At 49.0% G+C, this 24,226-nt stretch overlaps 1 protein-coding gene across 8 annotated transcripts in view; it reads left to right on the forward strand.

Annotated features, from left to right (window-relative positions):
* The window catches only part of Arhgef2 (Rho/Rac guanine nucleotide exchange factor 2), a 55,024-nt gene that overhangs the window by 7,562 nt on the left and 23,236 nt on the right, over nt 1-24,226 (forward strand). For 2 of the 8 annotated variants that reach the window (XM_028753053.1, XM_028753052.1), the window contains exons 2-6: nt 4,308-4,594; nt 6,296-6,440; nt 13,755-13,872; nt 14,744-14,783; nt 15,823-15,916. In XM_028753053.1, the coding sequence (XP_028608886.1) occupies nt 4,329-4,594; nt 6,296-6,440; nt 13,755-13,872; nt 14,744-14,783; nt 15,823-15,916 (663 nt within the window). In that variant the 5' untranslated portion in view covers nt 4,308-4,328. Of the gene's footprint in view, nt 1-4,307; nt 4,595-5,977; nt 6,160-6,295; nt 6,441-10,777; nt 11,076-13,754; nt 13,873-14,743; nt 14,784-15,822; nt 15,917-20,118; nt 20,264-20,428; nt 20,542-24,226 lie in introns of those variants that run through there. The other 6 variants (XM_028753055.1, XM_028753056.1, XM_028753058.1 and 3 more) reach the window with 6 other exon arrangements.

The raw sequence follows: 24,226 nt of genomic DNA on the forward strand, positions 1-24,226 counted from the left end.
GACTCTTGAAATACTTGGGTTACATAGGGAGATCCTGTCTCAAAACCCAAAATCTAGGAATGTAGCTGAGTGGTCAAGCATTTTCCTGGTATCTTTGAGCTCCTGGGTTTGACATCCAGCACTGTAAATGTTTTTGTTTTTTTGTTTTTTTGTTTTTGTTTGTTTGTTTTTTTTGTTTTGTTTTGTTTTGTTTTGTTTTTCGAGACAGGGTTTCTCTGTGTAGCCCTGGCTGTCCTGGAACTCACTCTGTAGATCAGGCTGGCCTCGAACTCAGAAATCCGCCTGCCTCTGACTCACAAGTGCTGGGATTAAAGGCGTGTGCCACCACCGCCCGGCTGTTTTATTTTTTTTTTTAATTAAAAAAAATTTTTTTTTTTCACTGTAAATGTTAACGGGACAAATTTGGCCTTGTCACCTAAGGTTTGCCATGGACTGTTCTAAAAGACCCCTCCCACCCCTCCCTTCCAGGGGCTCTTGAGCATCAGACATGCTGTTCCTTTCTCTTCTTCTTGATAACTTTGCAACCCAGTGGTGTTAGTGTTTGGCTGTGACTTTTTATTTTCTCTCTCTTTTTGTGTCAAGACAAAACAGTGAGTCACCTGACATGATGCCGATTTCTGCTTCTGTCTTACACTGTCTTTCTAGGCCTTCATTCCAGGAAGCCCTAAATAAGTGGCGACAATAGAGTGTGTTCCTAGCATGTGAGTTATGTTAGTCACATGATGCATGTTATTTCTCCCCCCCACCCCCTCTCTCTCTGAGACAGGATCTATCTATGTAGCTCTGGCTGCCCTGTAACTCTATGCAGACCAAGTTGGGTTCTATCTCTAGTGCTGGGAAAAGGTGAACACTGCTGTGTTCAGTTGTTGTCAATATCTTAACTAACATCCTCACATGATAAGTGGATAGGTGTCTTTTTTGTATGTTTGTTTATTTTTCAAGACAGGCTGTGTAGCCCTGGCTGTCTTGGAACTTGCTCTGTAGACCAGGCTGGCCTCAAATTCACAGAGGTCTGTTGGGCAGCCTCTGCCTCCTGAGTGCTGGGAATAAAGACATGTGCTCCCACCACTAGGCCATACATAGTATCTTAATCGTGATTCTATTTCTGTGAAGAGACAGCCTATTTGAGGCAACTTATAAAAGAAAGCATTACCTGGGGTGCTGGAGCAGTAGCTGAGAGCTTATCTTTGATTCACAGGCAGGAGGCAAAGGGGGTGAGACATGGGAGCTGGTGATGGTTTTTTAAACTTTAAACCTTCCCCTAGTGACAGGCCTCTCCAACAAGGCCCCACCCACTAAGCTTTCCCAAAACAGTTCCACCAACTGGGGACCAAACACTCAAATATGTGAGTCTATGGAGACCATTCTCATTGAAACCGTCATAGTAAGGAATTCCATTCTTGTATTTTCTGGGGAAAAAAAAAAAGGAAGTAAAGAAGAAAGAGGAGGGCCGGGCGGTGGTGGCGCACGCCTTTAATCCCAGCACTTGGGAGGCAGAGGCAGGTGGATTTCTGAGTTCGAGAGTTCGAGGCCAGCCTGGTCTACAGAGTGAGTTCCAGGACAGCCAGGGCTACACAGAGAAACCCTGTCTTGAAAAAAAAACAACTGAAGAAAAAGCATGGGGTTGGCTTTGAGCTACAGCGCCCCCTGCTGCACGTTCTTAAAGTTCTCCTCCTAGTGCCCACAGTTAGTGGTGAGCAGCTTAGTCAATGAAGTCACCAGAGGAGAGGTGGAGACAGTCCAGGGCAGTAAGGGATCAGGAAGATAAGTCAAAGGACATCTTACTGGTTTTTCCTGGGCTGTTACTTCATTTCAAGTGACTATTTCAGATCTCCTACGTGTGTCACTGGAAACAGAGATGTGACTTGACGTGACCTCAGTGCCTGCTTCCTTGTCCCTTGAGCCATTTCCTGAGGAAAGCAGTCAGGGGAAGGTGGGAGGGAGCAAAGAAGAGAACAAAGAGAGAGCTGACTCCTGGAAGGCGCCCTCTGGCCTCCTCAAGCGCACAGATGGTGGTGACTAATCCCAGCACTTGGGAAGCAGAGGCAGGCGGATTTCTGAGTTCGAGGCCAGCCTGGTCTACAGAGTGAGTTCCAGGACAGCCAGGGCTTCACAGAGAAACCCTGTCTCAAAAAACCAAAATAAATAAATAAATAAATAAATAAATAAATAAATAAACCCGCTTGTTTACCCACCCATCCCATAGCGCGGAGGTCAGAGGACTTTCGGGAGTCTGTCCCCTCCTTCCATGTAGGATCCAGGCATTGAACTCAGGGAGTCAGGCTTGTAGACAAGTGCCTTTACCCACTAAGCCACCTCACCAGGCCTACATAGGCCCTTTTCCCCATAACTTTACCAACCTAGAAGTTTTTTCCTTCCATTGGCCAGACTCTAGCCTCCTTCAAAGTTAACCTGCTCCTCCTGTTTTGCATTCTGGAGACTCTTGCTTAGTAATATGTGCTGACCCAATGGTAGACTAAAGGGTTTTTTGCTGTTGTTGGTTTTGGTTTTGGTTTGTTTTTTGTCTGTCCTGGAACTTACTATGTAGATCTTGAATGCCCAGATGTTTGCCTCTGCCTCCTGAGTGCTGGATCTAAACATGTGCACTGCCTTATACATCCAAAGACTTTTACTCTGGCCAAAGACTTGATAAAATTTCTCTTGTAGTATTTGATAGTTATGCGAGCACATGCTTACACACACACACATACACATACACACACAGAGACAGACAGAGACGGACAGACACATACACACACACACAGAGACAGACAGACACATACACACACAGACATACAGACACAGACAGACACATACACAGAGACACACACAGACACACACAAACAGACACACACACACAGAGACACACACACACAGATACATACACACACAGACACACACACACGCCTAAGGACAGACTCAGTATCTGCAGTATCTTCTTTTCATAGCATGGCTTTCTACTATATAGGTGCTCCATGAGGGGCTAGTAATGAGCAGACAAGAACTTCTCTTTAAATTTTTCGTTCTGAAATAAGGTTTCACTGTTAGTCTGGCTTCCAACTCGCTTTAGTGGACACAGTGGCCTTGAACTCTGGATTTTCCTGTCTGCCTCCTAAGTGCTGAGCTTGCAGACATGCCACCACTCCCAGCCAGGCTCTCTTCACTGGAAAGAACGCTGTATTAAGAGGTGGAAAAGCCAAGTTCTCTAGGCAACCCTGCATGCAGCAGATGAGGCCCTGAGGCAGGCATTCTCTGACTCTGTCCCTCACAGCGAAGGACAGGAGGCATTCAGCAGCCTGGACAGGCCTCCCCATCCAGGATCTTTTCTCTTTCTTTCTCTCTTTCTCTTTCTTTCTTTCTTCCTTTCTTTCTTTCTTCCTTCCTTTCTCTTTCTTTCCTTTCTTCCTTCCTTCCTTCTTCCTTCCTTCCTTTCTCTCTCTTTTTTTTTTTTTTTTTTTCGAGACAGGGTTTCTCTGTGTAGCTTTGGCTGTCCTGGAACTCACTCTGTAGACCAGGCTGGCCTCAAACTCAGAAATCCGCCTGCCTCTGCCTCCCAAGTGCTGGGATTAAAGGCGTGCGCCACCACCGCCCGGCTTCCTTTCTCTCTCTCTCTCTCTCTTTCTTTCTTTCCTTCCTTCCTTCCTTCCTTCCTTCTCTTTCTTTCTTTCTTTCTTTCTTTCCTTCTCTTTCATCCTTCTTTTCTTTCTTTGGGGATGGGATAGGATCTTACTATGTAGTTCTGGATGGCCTGGAATTTGCTACATAGACCAGGCTAGCCTCAAACTCACAAAGTTGAGCCTGCCTCTGCCTTTCGAGTACTGGGATTAAAAGTATGTGCCACCCATGCCCAGCTTATGATTTATTTATTTATTTATTTATTTATTTATTTATTTATTAAAAAGACAGGGTGTTGGGCTGGAGAGATGGCTCAGTGGTTAACAGCACTGGCTGTTATCCCAGAGGTCATGAGTTCAATTCTCAGCAACCACATGGTGGCTCACAGCCATCTATAATGGAATCTGATTCCATCTTCTGGTGTACATGAAAACAGAATACTCATATACATAAAATAAATAAAACTTAAAAACAAGTAAAAGACATGGACTCACTCTTAGCACAAGCTAATATGAAACAACATGCAAGCTAGCCTAGCCTGACCCCAATTCAGGGCCATCTCCCTGCCAGCCTAGCTTGACCCCACCTTGAAGCTGCACCTCCTGAAGGATGAGAATCACAGGCCTGTAGCACCATGCCAGCCTCCAAGGTTCTAGAACGCTGCTCACACCTGCTCTTTCTTCTTGATTCAGAGCTGTCTCCGTGGACTTTCCATGAACAGATCGGTCCCAGGGGAGTCCTTCATAGGTGAAGACCCCGTGCCCCATGGCCTCCCTCAGTGCTGCCCAGCTGCTGTTGACTCCAGAGAACAGCTGGAGGAAGTGGAGGGGAGAGAGGAAAACCAGGAGGACAACAGCAATGGCTTCCACACTTCAGTCCTTAGACGGTCCGGGGCTTTCCGTGCCCGTAGCCACACTAGTGACTCCCTCAAAAGACACAGTTGGGGGCCTGGCAAGGAATTCCAGGACCCAATAAGCAGGTGAGTCCCCACGGCACCTCCTGACCCTCCCTTGCCCATCTCTAGACCTTGGAGAAAGTGTTTGGGAAGGCACATCCTGGTGTCTTTGCCCCACCCCCACCTTGCCACCAATCTCTCTGAAGAGACAAAGATCTCTTGAGGAATGACAGGAGTGAAAAGCTCTCCTGGAGAATCACAGCCTGTGGTGAAGCTTGAGAAAGATGGAACTTCTAAACCAGGGCTCTCCACAGTGGCGCTCACTCATTCCCGCTGAAGGCACAGGCGGGTGGGGTGGGGTGGGGAGGAGATCTGAATGGGCTCATCTGAGTTTCATAGCCCCATACTACAGAGCTAAAGCAGCAGCAACAACAACAATAAACAACAACAAACAACAAACTTGGAGATCATATCATCTAGCCTCTTCACTCTACAGATAGGAAATAGGTCCAGAAAACTTTAAGAGGTTTTTTTGTTTTTGTTTTTGTTGTTTTTTTTTGTTTTGTTTTGTTTTGTTTTTTGAGACAGGGTTTCTCTGTGTAGCCCTGGCTGTCCTGGAACTCTCTCTGTAGACCAGGCTGGCCTCGAACTCAGAAATCTGCCTGCCTCTGCCTCCCAAGTACTGGGATTAAAGGCGAGCACCACCACTACCTGGCTTTAAGAGGCTTCTTGACGGAAGTGGATACTGTTTGCCCAGGTTTCTGCCAGGCTGCTGGCTTCGGACTCAGGCAGACCTATCTCTTGGACAACGTTGCAGCCAAAACAGCAGGAGTTTTATGTTTATTAGTTTGTCAGTTGGTTTTCATTTATTTTTGCGACAGAGCTTCAGGTAGCCCAGGTAGCCCAGGCTAGCCTCTCTCAAGTACTGAGATGACAGGGACAGGCCACCCTGCTTGGCTGGGGACAGCTGCCCTCACTCAGAGGTCTGCACATTCTTAGCAGGCTCGGAGAGATGGACCCATGTCTTCCCTATCTCCTGGAAAATCCCCGACCACTTCCCCCAAATAGAGGAAGTTAAAAAAGAGAAGGTCGGGGGAGGGGATTTGTCACGTGAGTCCAATGTGAGTTCAGGGCCCCTGCTACCACCAAGGGTAGTCTCTTGACAAGGGCATGGTCTTCTTAGACATGCTCTTATCTCTGGTGAGTGATCCAACAGTCTTCAGCTCTTGGGCATGAACATGGACCGAGAGGAGCGGCGGCGGGAGGTGGGTGTTGCTGAGTGAGGGAGATGCTCCTGGAACTTTGTCCCAAAGCTGGTTTTGTGGGAACTGGGAAAACAGCAATACCTTCCCACAAGGCTGGCTTGAGTGTCTTTTGTGACGTCTGCCTACAGTTTGAGTGTCTTTTGTGACGTCTGCCTAGTTTCTCCGAGTGTCTCATTGTCACCACATTAATTCTGTGCCTCAGGTGCAGAGGGATGGAGCGCTGGCTTTCCGGTAGCTGAGTGAAAGATGTTGTCACCTGACACCAAACAAGGAGACTTCAGCTTGCCCTACCCCTCCATCCTTTCTGGAGGGTAGTACTGCCTTTGTACCAGCAGGGGCCGCTCTTGTCCGAAGCCAACTGTGCCAGTGTCGAGAGTAGTTTGGGTCTGAGTTGTGCCTAGGCTAACAGGAAGGGCTGGGCTGGGGGGCAAACAACAGGGCTGGGCTGAGGAACTGTTCGTTCCTGGTGCCCATCACTGACTACTGACTACAAGGGTTGTTGTGGCAATGTGTGTTTCAGGAGGAGACTGCAGTCATCGGAATGCCCAGGCTCCCAGGAAGCCCCCTTTCTACAGAGCCTCGAGGAATTGGGCACCCCTCTCGGAGCTCAGCAGCAGAAGCAGCAGCAGGGGCAGGAGCAGCGGAGTGGCCAACCCTTCCACCGGGTATGACAGATAGACCCCAGCCAGCCCATGCCTGGCTCCCCCTCCTGATCCTCTACTGCCAGCAACCACTCTGTACTCTTCTGTTCCATCAGCTGCTGAGTCTCTCTGTGCCCGGACCTGGCTCGGGCTCCATTTGAGCCCATCTGAATCTATCTTCTGTGGTCCTCTGTCTGCTTCCCTGTCTGTATGTGCTGTCCGGGGGACGCTTAGTAGCCTGCCTCTGTCTCTTTCTGTAACCTTGTTTCTTCATTTCTATGTCTGTCTCTCTGTATTGGTGTGGGTATATCTGTCCCCTCCCCCTTATAAGTCCCCTATCCCTCTGGAGGCTATGATCACTTCTTTCTGTGGGCCCTACAGTTCCCAGAGTTAGAACTGCACTTATTATTTGTGCAGGGAATAAACTAGGCATCTGGAATCCTGAAAGACACAGTAGCTCTCTAACAAGATTTTAATAGGAATAGCAATTGAGGAAGGACACAAAGCCTAGAGTGTAGGAGAGTGCTGTGGTCACTGCATATCACAGGTGAGTGTGTGTGTGTGTGTGTGTGTATCCCAAGCAATAAAGGAGGGGCCTGGGAAGAGGGAGATAGAGAGGACCCAGGCATTACTCATTCTGGACGAGGGAATATAATTGGGGAGTGGTGTCCCAGGATCTGAGGACCCCTGAGGACACACAGCTTTGAACCCCTGGCTCTGTAAGCTATTGTCCTTCACTCTTTCAGCCCCAGGCCTCAGGGGTGAAGGGTGAAGATCCCCTCCCCTAGGGAGCTCATACCCCAGCTACCTAGCAGCTCTAATCTGACCCTTACTGTTAGCGTCTCTTAGGTGTGAAGGAAGAGTTTTTGTGTCCAGCCTTTCAGGAAAGTAACAGAACCCCATCTTATTCCATTTCCTATTTGTCTCCATCCATCTCTGAAGGTTTTCTCTCCTGACACCCCCCATTTTAAGTGAGTATATAGAAAAAGCAGACACTCAACTCCGAGATCTTCCTCCCTTAGCAGCTGGTAGATCGGAGATCGGTCTCTCCTCTTTCTCCATAACAGAAATAAAACTCTTACAGTTGCAGTTATTAGAAGAAATGCATTAGGCTGTCCAACCCAGAGGCTGGCACATAACATGGTGGGCACAGCGTGACTTTGGGAAATGTTTTTTTCTCTTCTGATTATCTTCCTTTTTTTGCCTGGACCCTCTTTCCTGTCTCCTATGACTTACCCCCTTTTAGTATTGTGATTTCTCCTCTCCCCTTTCCCCTGATGCTCCTTCACTCTGCTTATGTCCCTTCCCCCACACATCTGACCTTTAAGGCCTCTCAATATTCTCTTAGCTTCAGTATTTGGGGTTCTTGTTTTTCCTTCTTGTGGTACTCCTCCAGAGCCTGCGGACCAAAAGTCTGATTCACTTAGGACAGGGGCTGCAGACAGACGTTTATAAGCACAATCTCATTCCACAATTGACCTTTTCACAGTGTAAAGGAATGTACAGTGCATGTGTGTGTGTGTGTGTGTGTGTGTGTGTATACATGTGCTTGCGCATATGCAGGTATGTGTGCATGTGCATGCCGTCAATGCCTGGCTGGTTGCTGGAATCTGAGTTTCTGGTCCTCCCACTTACAGAGCAAGCACTTTCATGGCCATACAGCCACTCTGCAGCTCTGACCTTCTAAAACTGCCGCTTGCCCTCTGCCCTCCAGCTCACCACAGCGACAGATACTCTCTTCTACTGTCCCTTCGCTTTTGAGTTTATCTATTTATTTTATTCCAGATAGGCCTACTTATGTACCCCAGGCTGACCTCTTTACTCCTGCCTTTGCCTCATTAGCTCTGGGATCATAGGCACACACTTGGCTTTTTCTGTTTTGCTTTTGTTTCTTAAGACTATGTAGCCTTAGCTGGTCTGAAAGTTGGAGTGTAGACCAGGCTCACTTCTAACTTGGGCTGCTTGTCCTGCCTCTTAAGTGTAAAGATTACAGGCACGAACGACTACCCCCAGCTCTGACTTTGTTTTTTATTTATTTTTTTTAAATATGAGATTTATAAGTAACAAAACCAAAACATACAAAAATACTTCCCATCCCAAGATTTATAACATCAGTATCTTCGTCCCTGCTGACTGCTGACATGTACTTTCTCTCCTTCCTTCCTTCCTTCCTTCCTTCCTTCCTTCCTTCCTTCCTTCTTTCCTTCCTTCCTTCCTTCCTCCCTTCCTCCCTCCATTCCTTTTCTCTCTCTCTCTCTCTCTCTCTCTCTCTCTCTCTCTCTCTCTCTCTCTCTCTTTCTCTCCCTTGCTTTCTTTTTAAAAATGTATCTATTGAGACTGGATGGCACAGACTGGCCTGGAACTCTTGTTATAGAACAGGCTGGTCTATAAAGGACTTCCAGACTGCCTCTGCCTCCAAGTGCTGGGGGGAAGGGTGTGTGCCACCAACTTCAGACTAACTTTTTCCTTTTTCCTTTTTAACATCCATCTATTTATATGCCTTATGTGCCTGCACATGCGCACACGTGCCACTGTGGAAGTAAGAGGACAGCTTTCAGGTGTTGGCTCTCTCCATCCGCTATACAGGCTCTGGGGCTCAAACTTAGGTCAGTGCTAGCTTTATTCACTGATGTCTCTTTGGGGCCCCCCTTTTCTTCATTTCCTTCCTGTCATAGGTAACATGATTTTTATCATTCCCCTTTTTAAAAATTGTTTTTTTAACACTAATGTATATTTTACTGACAATGTAATATGGTTCTATTGCTGAATTTTAAAGTAATGATGACATGTTTTATAAAATGTTCTAGATTTTTCATTTTCTTTGTTCTGTTTGAGACGGAGTCTAGGCTGGCTTCAAGCACATAATCTTCCAGCCTAAACGTCCTCTGTACTAAGATTTACATGGCTGTACTACCCTCATGCCCAACAACATAACTTATAAGCAAGACTCTTATTTACTTTGTAATCTCTGTGTGTTTGCAAATTATTACAGTTACCCATTCATATTTTATTTATACTTTGTTTTTGAGACAGGGTCTTATGTAGCCCAGGCTAGGTTGGAAGTCTCTATGTAGTGGAGGATGACACTGAACTCCTGATCTTCCAGTCTCTACCTCTCAAGTGCTGAGATTATAGACATGCAGCACCTTGCCAGTTGCCTGAGGTACTAAGGATGGAAGCCAGGGCTTTGGTTATGCTGAGTAAGCACTCCACTGACTGAACTATATCCTTAACCCTATACTTTTTCCCTGTAAGTTTATTATTATGGGAAGCATAACAAGGCTCACACGTGGAGGACAGAGTACAACTTTGTGAGATTCATTTTCTCCTTCTATCGTTTCATGGGTTATAGAGATGAGACCCAGGTGCAATCCTGACAGGACACATCGCCCGCACCAGCCCTCACTGCCTTTGTTATTATTTTATTTTATTTATTTTTGGATTTTCTAGACAGGTTTTTTTTCCCCCTGCATTCCTCACTGTTCTGGAACTAGCTCTGTAGACCAGGCTGGCCTCAGATTCACAGAGATCCACCTGCCTCTACCTCCCAAGTGCTGGAAATAAAGGTGTGCACCACTGCTGCCTGGCCACTTAGTTTTTTAATTGTTTCTTTCATTTTATTTTAATCTTTGTTCTGCTTCTTCTCCTTCTCCTTCTTTTTTGAGACAGAGTCTCTATATTATGTATCTCTAGCTGTCCTAAAACTCCCTATGTAGACCAGGCTGGCCTTGAACTCATAGAGATCTGCCTACCTTTGCCTCCTCAGTGCGGGATTAAAGCTGTATACCACCATGCCAGTGTTAAAAATTATTATTTTGTTTGTTTGTTTGTTTTTCGAGACAGGGTTTCTCTGTGTAGCCCTGGCTGTCCTGGAACTCACTCTGTAGACCAGGCTGGCCTCGAACTCTTCAACTCAGAAATCCACCTGCCTCTGCCTCCCAAGTGCTGGGATTAAAGGAGTGCACCATCACTGCCCGGCCTTAAAGATTATTTTTAATTCTGTTGCATACCTGCTTAGTTACCACTTCTTGCTTTGGTGAAAGTGCCCCGTGAACAGCCCTTTGCCAATTTTTTTTTCAAGACAGGGTTTCTCTGTGTAGCCTTGGCACTCCTGTAACGTTTTTGTAAACTAGGCTAGTCTTGGACTTGGAGACTTGACTGCTTCTGCATACTGAGTGTGGGACTCAGGGTGTGCACTGCCACCACCCAGCTTCCCTGGCCTTTTTAACAAGAAAATGTGTGTGCATGTGTGTGGGCATATGCAACTGAGTACCGAGTCTGAGAAGGGCAGAGGAGGGCCTTGGATTCCTGGACCCGGAGTTACAGGTGATTGTGAGCTGTCTGCTACTGTGGATGCTGGGAACAGAATTCCAGTCCCCTGCAAGAGCAGTAATCACTCAGAAGAGCAAAGCCATCTCTCCAGCCCTGACCTCCTCTCTCTCTCCTTTCTCTCTCTCTCCTCTCTTCTCTCTCTCACAAATATTTTGAGTCTGCGGATGAACAGTGACGATAATCTAAACACATTGTCTGTACCGATGAGATAAATACTGGTGCAGTGTCTGCTGGGACAGAGCTGATAAGCCAAACAGCATGAGTTCGTGATTGACAGCTCAGCCCCAGCTAAAACTCTCAGTAGCCACCGACATTTACATTGTGTAGGTATATAACTGTTTTCTTTTAAAAACATTTTCAACTTATTTGTATGTGTGCCTGCATGTATGTCTGTGACCCTCATGTGTGCCTGGTGCCAGTGGAATCAGAAGAGGGTGTCAGATCACCTGGGACTGGAGCTACAGTTGTGACACATCCTGTTGGTCCTGGGACTCAAATCTGGGTCCTTAAGTAGCCAGTGTCCTTAACCACCGACTATCTCTCTAGCCCCTTGGTTTGTGTTCAAAGTAATGAGATTCACTTTGAACAGACTAAGGTAGATCTCTCTGTGTGATTTTGAATTCACTGTCCTGCTAGCTAAGGATGTTGAGAACATTTTTTTTTCCATAAATTTACTGGCCATTTGTGATCAGTTTGCTTGGCCATTTATTGACTGGAGTGTTTATTTTCCTGCTTTTTTCCCCCTTTATATTCTAGACAGGAGTCCCATCACTTGTATACCTAGATTTTCTCTCATTTTGTAGCTTGTCTCTTCACACTGATAATTGTATCCTTTGCTGTGCTGAAGGTTTTAAACTTCATGTAATTGCACTTGACAGTTGTCTTATTTCCTGCCCTTAGGAATCCTTTACAGAAAGAAAATCCTCTGCCCAGGGCTGGGGATGTGGCTCAGCTGTTGTCCTGGGCCATCCACTGCATCTGCAGCTACAAAGATGGCTCAGCAGTTATGGTACTTGCTGCTCTTGCAGAAGACCAGAGCCGTCTTGCTTATATCCTGTATAACATCAACACTAAGGAATCTGGTGCTCTTTGCTGGCCTCTTTGGGAACCTGAACACATGTTGTACACATAAATATTCAAGCATGCATGCATACACACACACACACACACACACACACACACACACACACACACACAAAAGCAAACTAGATCTGGTACTGTACAGTGGTAACCCCTAGCACTCCAAAGATAGAGGCAGGACTATTGGAAGTACAAGGTAATCCTTGGCTACCTTGCAGAAGACCCTGTTTGTAAACAAACAAAAACAAAATCAATAAGGTTTTGCCTAAGCCTGTATCTTAAAATGTTTCCCTGTGTTTTCTTGCTACAGTTTCAAAGTTCCAGGCCTTTAAGGTCTTAAGTTTATTTGAATTAATCTTTGTTCAGGGTGAGAGAGAATCTTGAACTTTGCACAGTTTAGTTTACATACTAAACTTCTCTGTGCCTTAGCAATGTCAGTGTATACACTCGGAAGGGAGGCCAGGTTCTCCTCCCTCACTGTGCTCAATGCATCCTTTAGACATTCTGACACCGATCCTCTCCTCTGTGTGTTCGATGATTTATATCAATTTGGGGCTCTTCTGTCTTTTTGTTTTTAAATAAACAGACCTTTCTTTTTACAAAAAATATTTATAGCTGGGTGCAGTAGCTCATTTCTTTAATCCAGCACTCTGGAGGCAAAGGCCAGAGAATTTCTGTAAATTCAAGGCCAGCCTAGTCTACATAGTGACAGGACAGTCAGAGCCACTCAATGAGATGTTATATCAAAATAAAAATCAACCCTAGAGTCAGATATGTCGACAAAAGTCTGTAATCCCAGCAGTGTGGAGGCTGGGGCAATGGAATCTCAATTTCAAACCAGCTGGAGCTACATAGTAATACCCTGAATCAAAGAAACCAATCACACGTTCACACACATACACACACGCACACACATGCACACACAGCAAGGGAGGAGAGAGACAGAGACAGAAGGACTGAAAGACAGAGACGGAGAGGAGCAGGAGATGGCTCATTGATTTAGGACTCCTGATGATTTGGGTTTGATATTAAGACACATATTGTGGAAGGAAAGCATTAGCTCCTGCAAGTTGTCCTCTGACTTCTACAGGTGTGCTGTGGCATATGCATACACACATATACTCACAATCTAATTTAAAAATTAGAAAAAAGGAAAAGCAAGCATGATATACATACATCAAAACATCACATTGTGCCCCTTAAATATGTTCCATCCTTCTGTGTTGATTTAAAAAATAAACAAAACCCTACATTCCAATTTACAAATGGGACATAGTAGCACAGGCCGACTGCAATCCAAACACTTGGAAGGTAGAGACAGGAGGATAGGTGCAAGCCTTTAATCCCACCATTCAGGAGGCGGAGGCAGGTGGGTCTCTGAGTTTGAGGCCAGCCTGGTCTACAGAACAAGTTCTAGGACAGTCAGGGCTACACAGAGAAACCCTGTCTCAAAAGCACAGACACAAAAACAAAAACAAAACAAGTTAAAGATCATCCTCAGCTCCATGGTGATGTCAAATCCAGCCTGAGCTACCTAAGACCCTTTATCAAGAATAAGTTGAAAAGAAAGAGGTTTGCAGGTGGGCTCAGCAGGTAATAGTGTTTGCTATGCAGAATGCAGCGCCTGAGTTAATCCCTGGATCCCATGATGGAAGGAGAAAAGTCACTCTTGAAAGTTGTTCTCTGACCTCCACACCCAACAGAAACACAAAATAACAATGGAAAGTATATGAGGTCGTGTTTTCTTTCTAGGTTAATGGATTAAGCTGCTGGAATACCATCTTAACTCTTTCTAGAGAAATAGCCCAGATGAGGGGTAGTGGAGACTCTTGGGAGGCCTGGTGGAAGGGCTGAACTGTGGGGGATACATGTTTGAGGAGGGTGGTCAAAGCTAGGGCTTCATGTGAGAACTCCACACAATTCCAGGGTCAGAGTTTCTACCATCCATCTACTGCCTCTTCCGATCACTCGGCCACTGGCATGCTGTCCAAGGCTGTGTCCATGAGTGGTATCAATTTCCTCTTGGACTGCTCAGATCCAAATGGTGAGTCAAAGCGTGGAGTGAGGAAATGGTGGCCCCTTCCCCCCATCCCTGTCACCAGCTGTCCCAGAGTTAGCTGTTTGGAGTTTGGATGACTGACATCATACACTCCTGGGGCTCAAGGGAGGGATCTTGTTTGTTCGTTTTTGAGACAGGGTTTCTCTGTGTAACTCTGTCCTAGAACTTGCTCTGTAGAGCAAGCTGTCCTTGAACACAGAGACCTGCCTGCCTCTGCCTCTACCACCCAGCTAACGTGAGGGATCTTATTCAGGACACCAGCCTCTCTGAGACTGTCCTGCCAGTGGAGGAGGTCACAGAGAGGAGGGGTCTTTCCAGGCTCCCCCATCACTAGAGATGAGGGTGGTTACTTAAAGTGCATCTTTGTCCTGAAGATGACTTAAGTGGGGACTGGCAAGATGACTCTCTGGGCTGAGTGGGTAAAGGTGCCTGCCACAGGTCTAACAACTTTTAGTTCAATCCCCAGGACCCACATGGTGGAAGGAGAGACTCTCCTGATCTTTACATACCTGCCCCTCCCCTGACACGCACACAGACAAATAACTGTGAATGAAGATTAAAAGATGGAGTACAGGAGACTCAGTGTGGAACCTCAGCCCTCTCCATTTACCAGAGCAGGAAAGAGCCATTTAGTTCCAGCTAGCTCTTCATTTTAGCTTGTTCTCAAGTTGTTCAGCTGTGCTCTCCCCAGACCCCGCCCTCTGTCCTTGCTCCCCAGTGGCTGCCCTCAGGAATGGCGTCACATGCACCTGCTGCCTGGGAACCTGATCCAGGTGGAGGGGGTTGGGAAGGCAGCCTTAGGTGCCTTTGTCTGGCTTTTTACTAGACACGTCTCTTTTCCTTGTATACCTTGCAGGTAACTCATCCCAGTCCCATGCCACAGACCTCAGCAAATGGTGAGTTTGGGGGATTCTGAGCCCACAAAAGGCCTGGATGTAGGAGTGATGAGTATGTGCTTTGTAGCCCTAAGACTCCTTGCTTCTTCAAACACTGTTCCCACGACGCTTCTGATGAGAGGCCATCTTCCTGAGCTGCGTAGAATCCTTTTGCTTCTGTTGTGCTGTGGTCCGAAGGGATGGGACAGAAAAGGAGTAGCCAAACCCTACGGAACTGGCCGAATAGCAGAGAGAGATTTGCTTGCTGTTATCAGAGACATATGGGGGAGTTGGCCATTCTGCTGCTGAATGGACAGTGACCATGGGTGGGCTTTGGATGGCAGATAACTGGCTGACAGAAAGTGAGTCTAAGAGCTATCTGAAGGCTGTGGAATTCTCAGCCAAGGGACAGGGTCTGAAATAGAGCTTAGAAATGGAGATGGATGGGGGACATTTCAGTAACTATGCAAATAAGCATGCAAAATCAGCACCTGTTCATCTGGCTTGTGTGGCCAAAACTTTATTAGGTTAGGGCAGCCCTCACTCTCGATGTTGTCTGTGTGGGCAAAACATGGGCCCTTTAAGAACCAGGCTCTGATTTGTGATCCTAAAATTCTCTAGCTGACACAACCTCCTGGCTCCGGTCGGGATTAGCTCATGGGATGGGCTGATGAAATCCCAGGAAATTCGGTTCTTTATTGGCTCTAGGCCCAGGGGTTTGTTTCCAAACAGCAAAGGGTCTACACAGGGCTCTTGTTCTAAGAGGGGGAAATGCCCCCTGGAGGGCCCTCTCTCCAACCACTCTTGATGGAGAACAGTTTGAAAGGGACTGGGCCCTCCCATCTTCAGCTGAGAGGAAGCCAGAGGCTGCCTTTATCTGGGAGGATCTGGAGTTTTCTCATAAATAGAGGGTCCTGGAAAACTCGAGCATCCCGATCCAGAAGAGCTACAGAGGTGGGGATGACTCCGTCTCCTATCTCTATGGCACGGACACCTGCCATCACAGTGGTCTGTTTTCTTTCCCGTTCCTCCTCCTTACCTTTTCCCTGTCTGTCTGCAGTGGTAAACAGCTGGAAGAGGACTCGGGGACCTGGGCAGGCTCCTCTCTGCGACGGACTTTCAGCTTCCTCCTGGGCATGACCGGCAGGGACAAGGTAGGAGACAGCCTGGGAAACAGAGGCATAGAGCTGCTATCCTGCTTTTTCTCCTTGTCTACCCCTCCCAACTCTCCTGTTAGAGGCTGGGGGTGGGGGAGGGCTCTCATTGTGAGGGAATACATGATGTACCTCAATGCTCTGAGTGTCCCAGTAAATCAGCCTTTCTCTGTTCTCCTCCTCTCCAGCTTAGAAGACAGCTGGAAGAGAAAAGGAGGCAAGGCTCCCTCATTTTAGGCCACCCATAGCTAAGAGGTGGGCAACAGAACTCTTGCCCTTTGGACATAAGAATGATAATTACAGCAGTGCCTTTCCCTTATTCATAGGGTGTTAGACTTTTCCAAGTGCTTTTACACTCGTAATTTTATGGGTGGATACAGCAACTGAAGGGTTGAAATAGGACCACAGGCAGAGTGGGAGCTGCGAGGTGTGTGATTATTGTAGCACATGTGTGGCCATGTGCCTTGGGATGCCAGGAAGTGAAGGTGTCCTGCTCTCTCCTCTGTCATTACCCCTTGGCTCTGGGAAGCAGGGAGCTTTGGCTGCTTCAATCTTTCATATTTTTTTTTCTTTTTAGACTTTTTGCTGTTTTGAAAACAGGTCTCCCTCTGTAGCTCAGACTCCCCTGGAATCCAGCTAGCCTCAGCTGTGCCTTTCCTCCTGGCTCAGCCTCCAGAGTGCTGAAAGTCTAGATTCTACCAGAGACATCACACTTGGCCATATTATTCATTCATTTGCTTGTTTGTTTGTTTGTTTGCTTGTTTTTGAGATAGGGTTTCATATAGCCCAGGCTACCCTTAAATTATGGAGTTGAAGATGACCTCGAACTCTTGGTCCTTTTATTTCTATCTCAAGTGCTAGGATCCCAGACATGCCTAGCCATGATGGCCCTCTGTCTTCCTCTCTCCCTCCTTCCCTTCCTGATTTCTTCTCTTCCTCCCTCCCTTCCTTCCTGACTTCTTCCCTCCCTCCCACCCGCCCTCTTCCCCTTCTTTCCTCCTCCCCCTCTTTCTTCTTCTTAGTCCTACAGCCTGCTTGACCATCCTGCCTCAGGCACTCTGAGCACTGGGACTGCTGGCTCCACTCAGTCCAGCACAATATGCCACTCTCCTGTCCCTCTGATGTGCATGTGGTTTCCACCCTGAGGTCACCCCTGAGCACTGAGAGAAACCTGGAGGAGACACCATCCTATTTATCTGGCAGAGTCACAGTCAGGTTGTTGCAAGTGCAAAGGCAGAGCCCTTCTGGAGGCCAGACTCTGAGGGCAGGATTCCCTCCCCACAGGTGGGCAGGGAAGGTAGAGGGGCGAGCAGGTCCATTGCTAGGACTCTTTCCAGAGAGGGAGCTGAAGCTGATGGAGACATATGGTACACACATCACAATCTTAAAACCCCTGGACATGGGGGAGGCAGACAGGGTCAGGAATCAGACTGCTAGAAAACAAAGCAAGCAGGAAGCCCTTAGGATCTGAGTCTTCCTCCCCCCAGGACACAGGCTCTGTCACACTGCATTTGCTCACCCTTGGCCTAGCAGCCCTGTCGAAGATTGAGTAACCTGAAGAAGGGGAACCTGAGTAGAGGCTCTGGAGGATGGACAGGGGACAGGAAGAGTGGGCGGGACATAGGGCAGCACCTTGTCCTGCTTCCTGGCCTATGTTCACCAGGGCCTCTGTATCTCTCCATCTATTCCCTCACTGAATGCGACTGCCTACATCATGCTCCCTTTCTCCCTGTTCCCAGCTTGGGTACCACTGCTGCACATTGCTAGGGATGGAGAGGAGGAGGCAGCTTGTTTCTCCCAGCTTGACCAGCATCCTATAGGTGGCCAAACACTTTCCTATCGCTTGTCTTGTACTTCTTAGAATGGCTCCCACAGAGATCAGGGATGGCAATACATTCATCACCATTTCACAGACAAGATAACCTAGAGGCTGGGCTACTTAGGGGTGTAGCAATCATGTTAAGTGGCTAGTGCCTCTTAGTAAACCCCAAAGCCTTCCTCCACAAGCCCTTGCTAGGAAGCCACTGTGGTCATGTACACCTTAGTCATCCCAAGTCACATTCAAGGCTCAAAAAGGCTCAAATTAATCAGAAGAAAGGCCGATTTGTGGACTGTGTGCTTGGATCTAGACAGCTAGGGATACTCTTGGTTCCTCTGATGGCCCTTTAGAAACCAGACCCTTTCTCTCTAGCTGTCAATGGGAATGGTATTATTTTTTCAAGTTGATTGAGCCAAAGAAAGCACTGGCTACTTTTAGATTCTGGCAGAAGTTTTTGCTTTTTTATATTTAAAAACAATTTCTCAAAGATGTCACTGGTAGGATTACAGGGGTCTGGAATGAAAGGGTTTGGCCCCCCAGAAAAAAGGAAAATGTTCATTGTTCTAGAGGCTATAGAAAACAGAAACTGAATCAAACTGAAGACATAGTGCACTATACAGATGGTTTTAGTGAGGGAGAGGTGAGCGGGTGGAACACACAGCAGCTGAGCTTGGGGTAACACAGTAAGAGGCTGGTGGAGGAGGTCGCCCTCTTCTTCCCCAGACCTTTTACATGGGCTTTACGTACTGACCAGACTCTCAGAGAGTCTTTGGGTAAACCTAGATTTACTGGTTACTCAGAGTTTGCCTTATAACAATTTCTGGTTCAAGCCTTAGAGAAAAGTGAGGTCCCAGCCCAGCAGAGGTCTCAACCTCCCACCCCCACCCCCCAGTGATAAACCAGGCAGCTGATTCTGACCTCTAGCTGACTGTGTACATTTCTCAGCTTTGGCTGGTCACTCAAGGCGGGCAAGTCTGGAGGCCCAGAGCCAGTAGGTACATGAGAGGTCCTGAGGCCTTTCTTAGGATTCCTTCAGAGAAAACAGAACTGGTCTGGGAAAGTTCTTTCTAACTCATCTGGCTAGCCTGGACTGGACATCGTTTCCTTTTCTCTGGCCTTTTCTATATAAGGATCCTAAACAGGAGAATGGGTACAAAAGGTGAGGGAGTTACTAGGCAGGAGATAGGTCAGAGGAGCAGAGTGGGTGGGGAGCCGAGCTGGGGTGAGGAGCTGAGAAGTCCAACCAGCACAGCCGGTGGGCGAGGCAGGAGCCCAAATTAGAGACGGGAGGCTAAAATTGGCGCTCCAAGAGTGCTGGGTTGGGCTGGAAACCTGCAACCCTAACACCATCCTGTCCTGCTACTGAGCAGGCCAGAAGATAGTGACAATGGCTGGGCCTCGTCTCCCTCCCTCTTTACCACACACTTTTTTGAGACTAGATTAGGCAGCACCCTAAATTTTTACAAAGCTTTGTCCCAGGGTGCTCTGGTTTTTACAGAGAAATGGGAGACCTTGAAACGTGGAAATGGAACAGACTGGAGAATTTCCCCAGTGGCAGGAAACTCAGGTTGACTCAAAGGGTCCAGAGAGATGAAAACCCACCCACACTCCTCAGCAAGCTCAAATGTTTCCTGACCGGGGCAAGTTGTTTCTAGTCTCCTGTGACAGAGAAAACTGGTGTCAGGATACAAGGAAAGATTTCCTCAGCTAGCCTCAGGAAAGGTGGAGACTTCTCACCTTCACTGCCAAAGTAATTGGCAGAGGTGGGGCTGAAAAGGATGGTCAGAGTGTGTGGTCCACAAGGCCCAGAGGGGTGAGAAGCTTGCGGGCCGGGGTGGAGGGGTACCCTCTTCTGTGGATTACTGACCTTTGGAATCGAGTACCCTTCACTCTTTTGGAAGAGCGAAGCCTACTAACGACGAAGCTTCTAGTTCCCGTTTGATTCCCCTCTCCCTCTGGCCATACCAGTCCAACATTGTAAAAGCCGTCAGTGTACTCAAGGCTGTTTGATGGGCCCTTATGGTTAGGTCTCCCAGCTACCGATAAGGTGATAGAATCCTCTAACCCGAGGGTCTTTAAAGAGTGAAGTTACCCGGAATGGGCGCCAGTGTTTTTCAAGGACAGCCGAGCTAAGAGGAGGTCGCCGAGGTCAGAGCGTGTCCCTAGGCGCTAAAGGGAAAAGGGATCCTAGAACCTGTCCAAGGACCCCTGTCCTGTAGGCTGCAGCAACACCAACCCCGGCGTCCCGTCCGGTGCGCGGGTACCCCGCCCTGCCTCCGCTCCGCCTCTCCCCTTCCTGAGCCCGGGGTGGGGGAGGAGACTAGGGTTTGAGGAACTGGCGCTGGGTGCAGGGGCGAGGGGACTCAGACTTCCTGTCCCCGAGGCCGACGCGTGCGGCCGGACCCCTCCCCCGCCGGAGCTGGACACCCGGGACCGCCGCGTCCTCCCGCGGCTTACGCTGGATTATGTCTCGGATCGAATCCCTCACTCGCGCGCGGATCGACCGGAGCAAGGAGCAGGCAACCAAGGTGGGCTGGCTCTGCGACCCGGCTCCCTGCCGACCTCTGGGCCTCCACCCCGCGCCCCGCGTCCCCCCGCCCGCTCAGGGGCGCCCGAGTCCGCGCGCAGCGGCCGGACGGGGTGGGTGGGGCTGCGAGCGCGTGGGGAGGGGGCTGGAGGACCGCAACGTGACCCGCGTCTCCAGCACCCGCGCAGCTTCTCTGCCGGGCTCTAAGAGAGCTGAGCTGGGTCACCAGTGGTTCGGCGGGACCGAGTGTTTTGGGCCGCTTGGAAGAAAGTTGCTCTGGTAAGGGACCGAGCGGGAAAGAGGGGAGAGCGTGTCGGGTTCCTGGGGACGACGCTCTTGGGCACCCCTTTCCGCACCCCAGTTCCGGGGATTGCTCGCGGCCATGCCCCCAGCGCCGGCTCGGTCGTTCCCCCTTTGTCCCCACCATCGGGTGGAGGGGGCTGGAGGGGGTGTTTTCCCAGCTCCCTCCCCCACCTTCCCGCCCCTCCAAGACAAAAGTCAGCTCCTCCTCTTCTTGCGGATGGACTTTCCAGCTGTGATTCAGTTCTTGCCTGGGGTGGGCGGGTGGCTGGGGTCAGGACAGCAAGCGGCCGCCCATTTTCCGCGCCAGGCCAAGCCGATCCCTCAGGTGAAGCGAGCTGCCTTTGTGTAGCTGGGATGCCTTCTTTCATCCTGAGCGTCTCGGTACCAGGAACCCGGAGTAGTTCCCACCCTTGTCTGTTCCATCAGCTTCCAGGTTCCTGGTTCGCCAGCCGCTTCGGCTGACCCACTCCCCTCAGTTTTATTTCGATTATCGCCTCGGGTTGGGGGCCCTTCACCTGTCATCTGGAATCAGGCTGTGTATTATCAGCACACTCTGCAGTGCGACCTCTCCAGCACGCTTTTACAAGTGTCTTTTATTCCTGTCTTTGTACTCAGACTCAATCCCAAATGCCATGATTTTCCTCACCTCAGCTCACAGGAAGTGGTGAAGCAGAGGACTTGCAGATGAATAAGTGAAGCCAGGGGTGGGGGGTGGCTGGTTCAGGCAGACGGCGCCTCCCTGTACCTCAGGGCACTCACATTCTAAGGCTCTCTCGGAAAGCAAAGGCAGGAAAGGGCTTTAATCTTAATCCCTGTCCTTAGCGGGAACGTAATGACCCTCCTGCAGCCAGCCAGCCAAACAGATCATTTTCAGGCTGGAAAGTCACTCTGCGAATGGAGAGCCGCCCTCTCCCTTCCTCCAGGTTCCAGGCTTTAGCTGCTTGTTTTACTGCTACACTGGGGGAAGGTCGGTAGGGGTGGAGAGCCTGGGAGAAGCTCAGTTCGAAGCTTTTTGTAGGGTTTCGGGTTGGGAGTTTGCTCACCGGAAGAAAGCTAGCAGGACTCTGAGCAGCTCCAGGGTGAGCTGACTGAGTGTGAACTGTGGGGTGGCAGACAGGCTCTTAACAAACCCTAGCGACAGGCCAGGCCCCAGCTCCCAGAGTCTGTTTATTTTTTCAACCGTTTGAGCGAGACCCTGGAGTAAAGCCAGGGTGGGTGGGGGGAACTTTTTCAAAGCACGGAAATTTGGTTCCACCCTAAAAAGGAAAGCCATGGGGGGGGGGGAGAGGCAGACCTGTGGGGCTGTACGAAGACATCATCCTCAGGGGGCCTTTCTCTAGTCCAGACACCTGGCATCTCATCCCCTGTTTTTTTTTCTTTTTTTCTTTTTTTTTCCTTTCCTTTTCTTTCTTTTTTTCCCATAACACAGTAACTGGAAATCCAGAAGCCTGGCTTTTTTATCTTGTGACTAGCTAGCTATGGAGGAGGGATTGGGGATTCTGACTGGTCTCCCAGAGACCAGTGAGTGATTCTGAGAGGACAGAGAGACCGTGGGGAGGAGGGACGTTGTCAGTTTGAGCTGGTCGGAAGGGGAGGGACACCTCCGGAAAGCTGTGGTTACCGAAGTGGGGGGAGTTGGTTCCTAGCCACGAACCCTGGATCTCCCTCTTCCCCCCTCCCCAAGCACACCAGCTGTCTCCTTTCTTTTTATACTGTGGTGGGAAGCAGAGGGGCCCACTGGAAATGAGATTATTTAAGGTTCATGGTCTTCCCTGCTACCTACGAGGGAGAAGGGTCAGCCCAGAGATCCGCTGCCCTCCCCCAGCTTGTTCCTTACTCTCAGATATCTTCACAGAAGGAAGAATTCAAGTGTAACCTGCCCCTTTCTCCTTCCCGGGGTATAGGATCGCTCCTTCCGCCCTCCACGCTTCCCTTTTCTCTGCATTGTTTCTGTTCTTCCAGGCTGTCTTCTGTTCTCCGCCCCCTCAGTTCTCTCTGCCCTACTTCCTACCTCCTCAAGCCTCAAAGCTGCTCTTCCCATCCTTATCTCTGCACCCTACTTTCCTGAGCCCTAACCGTCCTGGCCCACAGAACAAAGCACCAGCACCCTGGGTCTTCCTGAACCCTGAGTGTGGTGGGGAGCAGGGAGAGCGGGCTGCCTTTGTTCTGAGTGCCAGAGAGGTGGTTGGCTTTGTTTGCAGGGGCAGGAGGGCAGGGCTGGGGAGCCCTGGAGGGAAAGAAGAATCCTGATAGTTTGGGAGACTGTAGGAGTTGGGTCCTATAAGAAGCTGAAGTTTGGAGGCTATCCAAAAAGCTCTTAGGGGTCATGGGTGTTTAGGAAAGTAACTGGGTGGGGAGAAAGAAGCAAAGCTGGGCCTAGGAAGCTAAAGACTTAAGAGAGGTCACCTAGGGACTGCAGGATGGTTGGGGAGCACCTAAGAACACCCAGGGGCACCAGAGGAGGTGAAGAAGTGTCTGGTTTCTGGGAGGGCATGGATCAGGCTGTGATTCCCATGTGTGCACGCTTCTTGTATTGGGGGTGTGTCTCTCTGTCAGAGATGCTCAGGGGTGCTCTTTGAAAATTAGTGCTTACCAAGCTCAGTGGACAGAAGGAAGTAGTTCCCATGCTAAAGTCTAACCTCTGTGTTGATGTAGGCTCTGAGTGAATTGGTCATGATTTCTGGAGCTGGTAGAGAAATGGCTGAGAAGTGCAGGCTAGACCCTTCTGGGTTTGTTTGTGTCTCCTTAGGGAGGTGGGGGTAGGGCTGCAGGCGACAGCTACCCCCTCCCAACTCAGCTGGCTTGCCTTGTGCCAGGAGGGCAGGGAGTCTGGCACAGCTATTGTTTGCCTGTACAAATGCCCGTCTGTCTGCGTTTTTCTTGCCTTCTCCCTCTTGGCCCGACAGGTGTGGCTGGGTGGGGAGCAGGCTGGGGTCCAGGGTAACTGGCTCTCAGAGTCTCGATCGAGGTGGATTTTATTGCCTATGGCTTAAGTACCTCTTTTCTGCATCACCAGGATGCTGCCCAATCTCATGTCCAGTGGTTTACCATCCTTCATTAAGCAGAGGTTTTCTAAGTGCCTTTGTGTATTCTGTGATGGCCTTCTCTTTTGTTTCTGGCTGTGGCTTTAGCGGTCTGCATTTGGCTACCTTTTCTCAGCTTCCAGTATTCCATCTCCTTCCCTGGAGGGTCTGAAGGAACAGGGCCTCACACAGACCATCGAAAGTCCTCCTCCTGGACTCGCATCAGGAATCTTCTCTCTTCGTTTTTCAGGCTCATAGATTTCCCCTTGTGGAATTGAAACCAAGTTTGCAAGCTCTGCACTGGTCAACAACAGCCCTTCTCCTTCACAACCAGTGACCCTGTGTCTCAGCTGTCCAGGGCGGAGCCACAGGCTTTGAGTCCCAGTGGGCTCCTTCAAGAGTCCTCTGGCTGTGGAATCTTAAGGAAGAGGCTAAGGCCAGTCTCTCACAATCAGTGGTGATTGTGAACACTACACAATTCTCCCAGAGGCCTTGGTATGGAGAGAGGAGGGCAGTGAGAACTGGGAGAGCCACTCTGACTCACCCTGAGGAGCCCGGGAAGCCAGAGCCTAGATTTGCCTTTATATGAATCATTGTTTTCTCTTAGCCTAGGGCACATGATGGAGAGAACTTGTCTC

The sequence above is a fragment of the Grammomys surdaster genome, unplaced genomic scaffold (genome assembly GCF_004785775.1).
Source record: "Grammomys surdaster isolate TR1022 unplaced genomic scaffold, NIH_TR_1.0 125946, whole genome shotgun sequence".
In the NCBI taxonomy this organism is placed as follows: Eukaryota; Metazoa; Chordata; class Mammalia; order Rodentia; family Muridae; genus Grammomys; species Grammomys surdaster.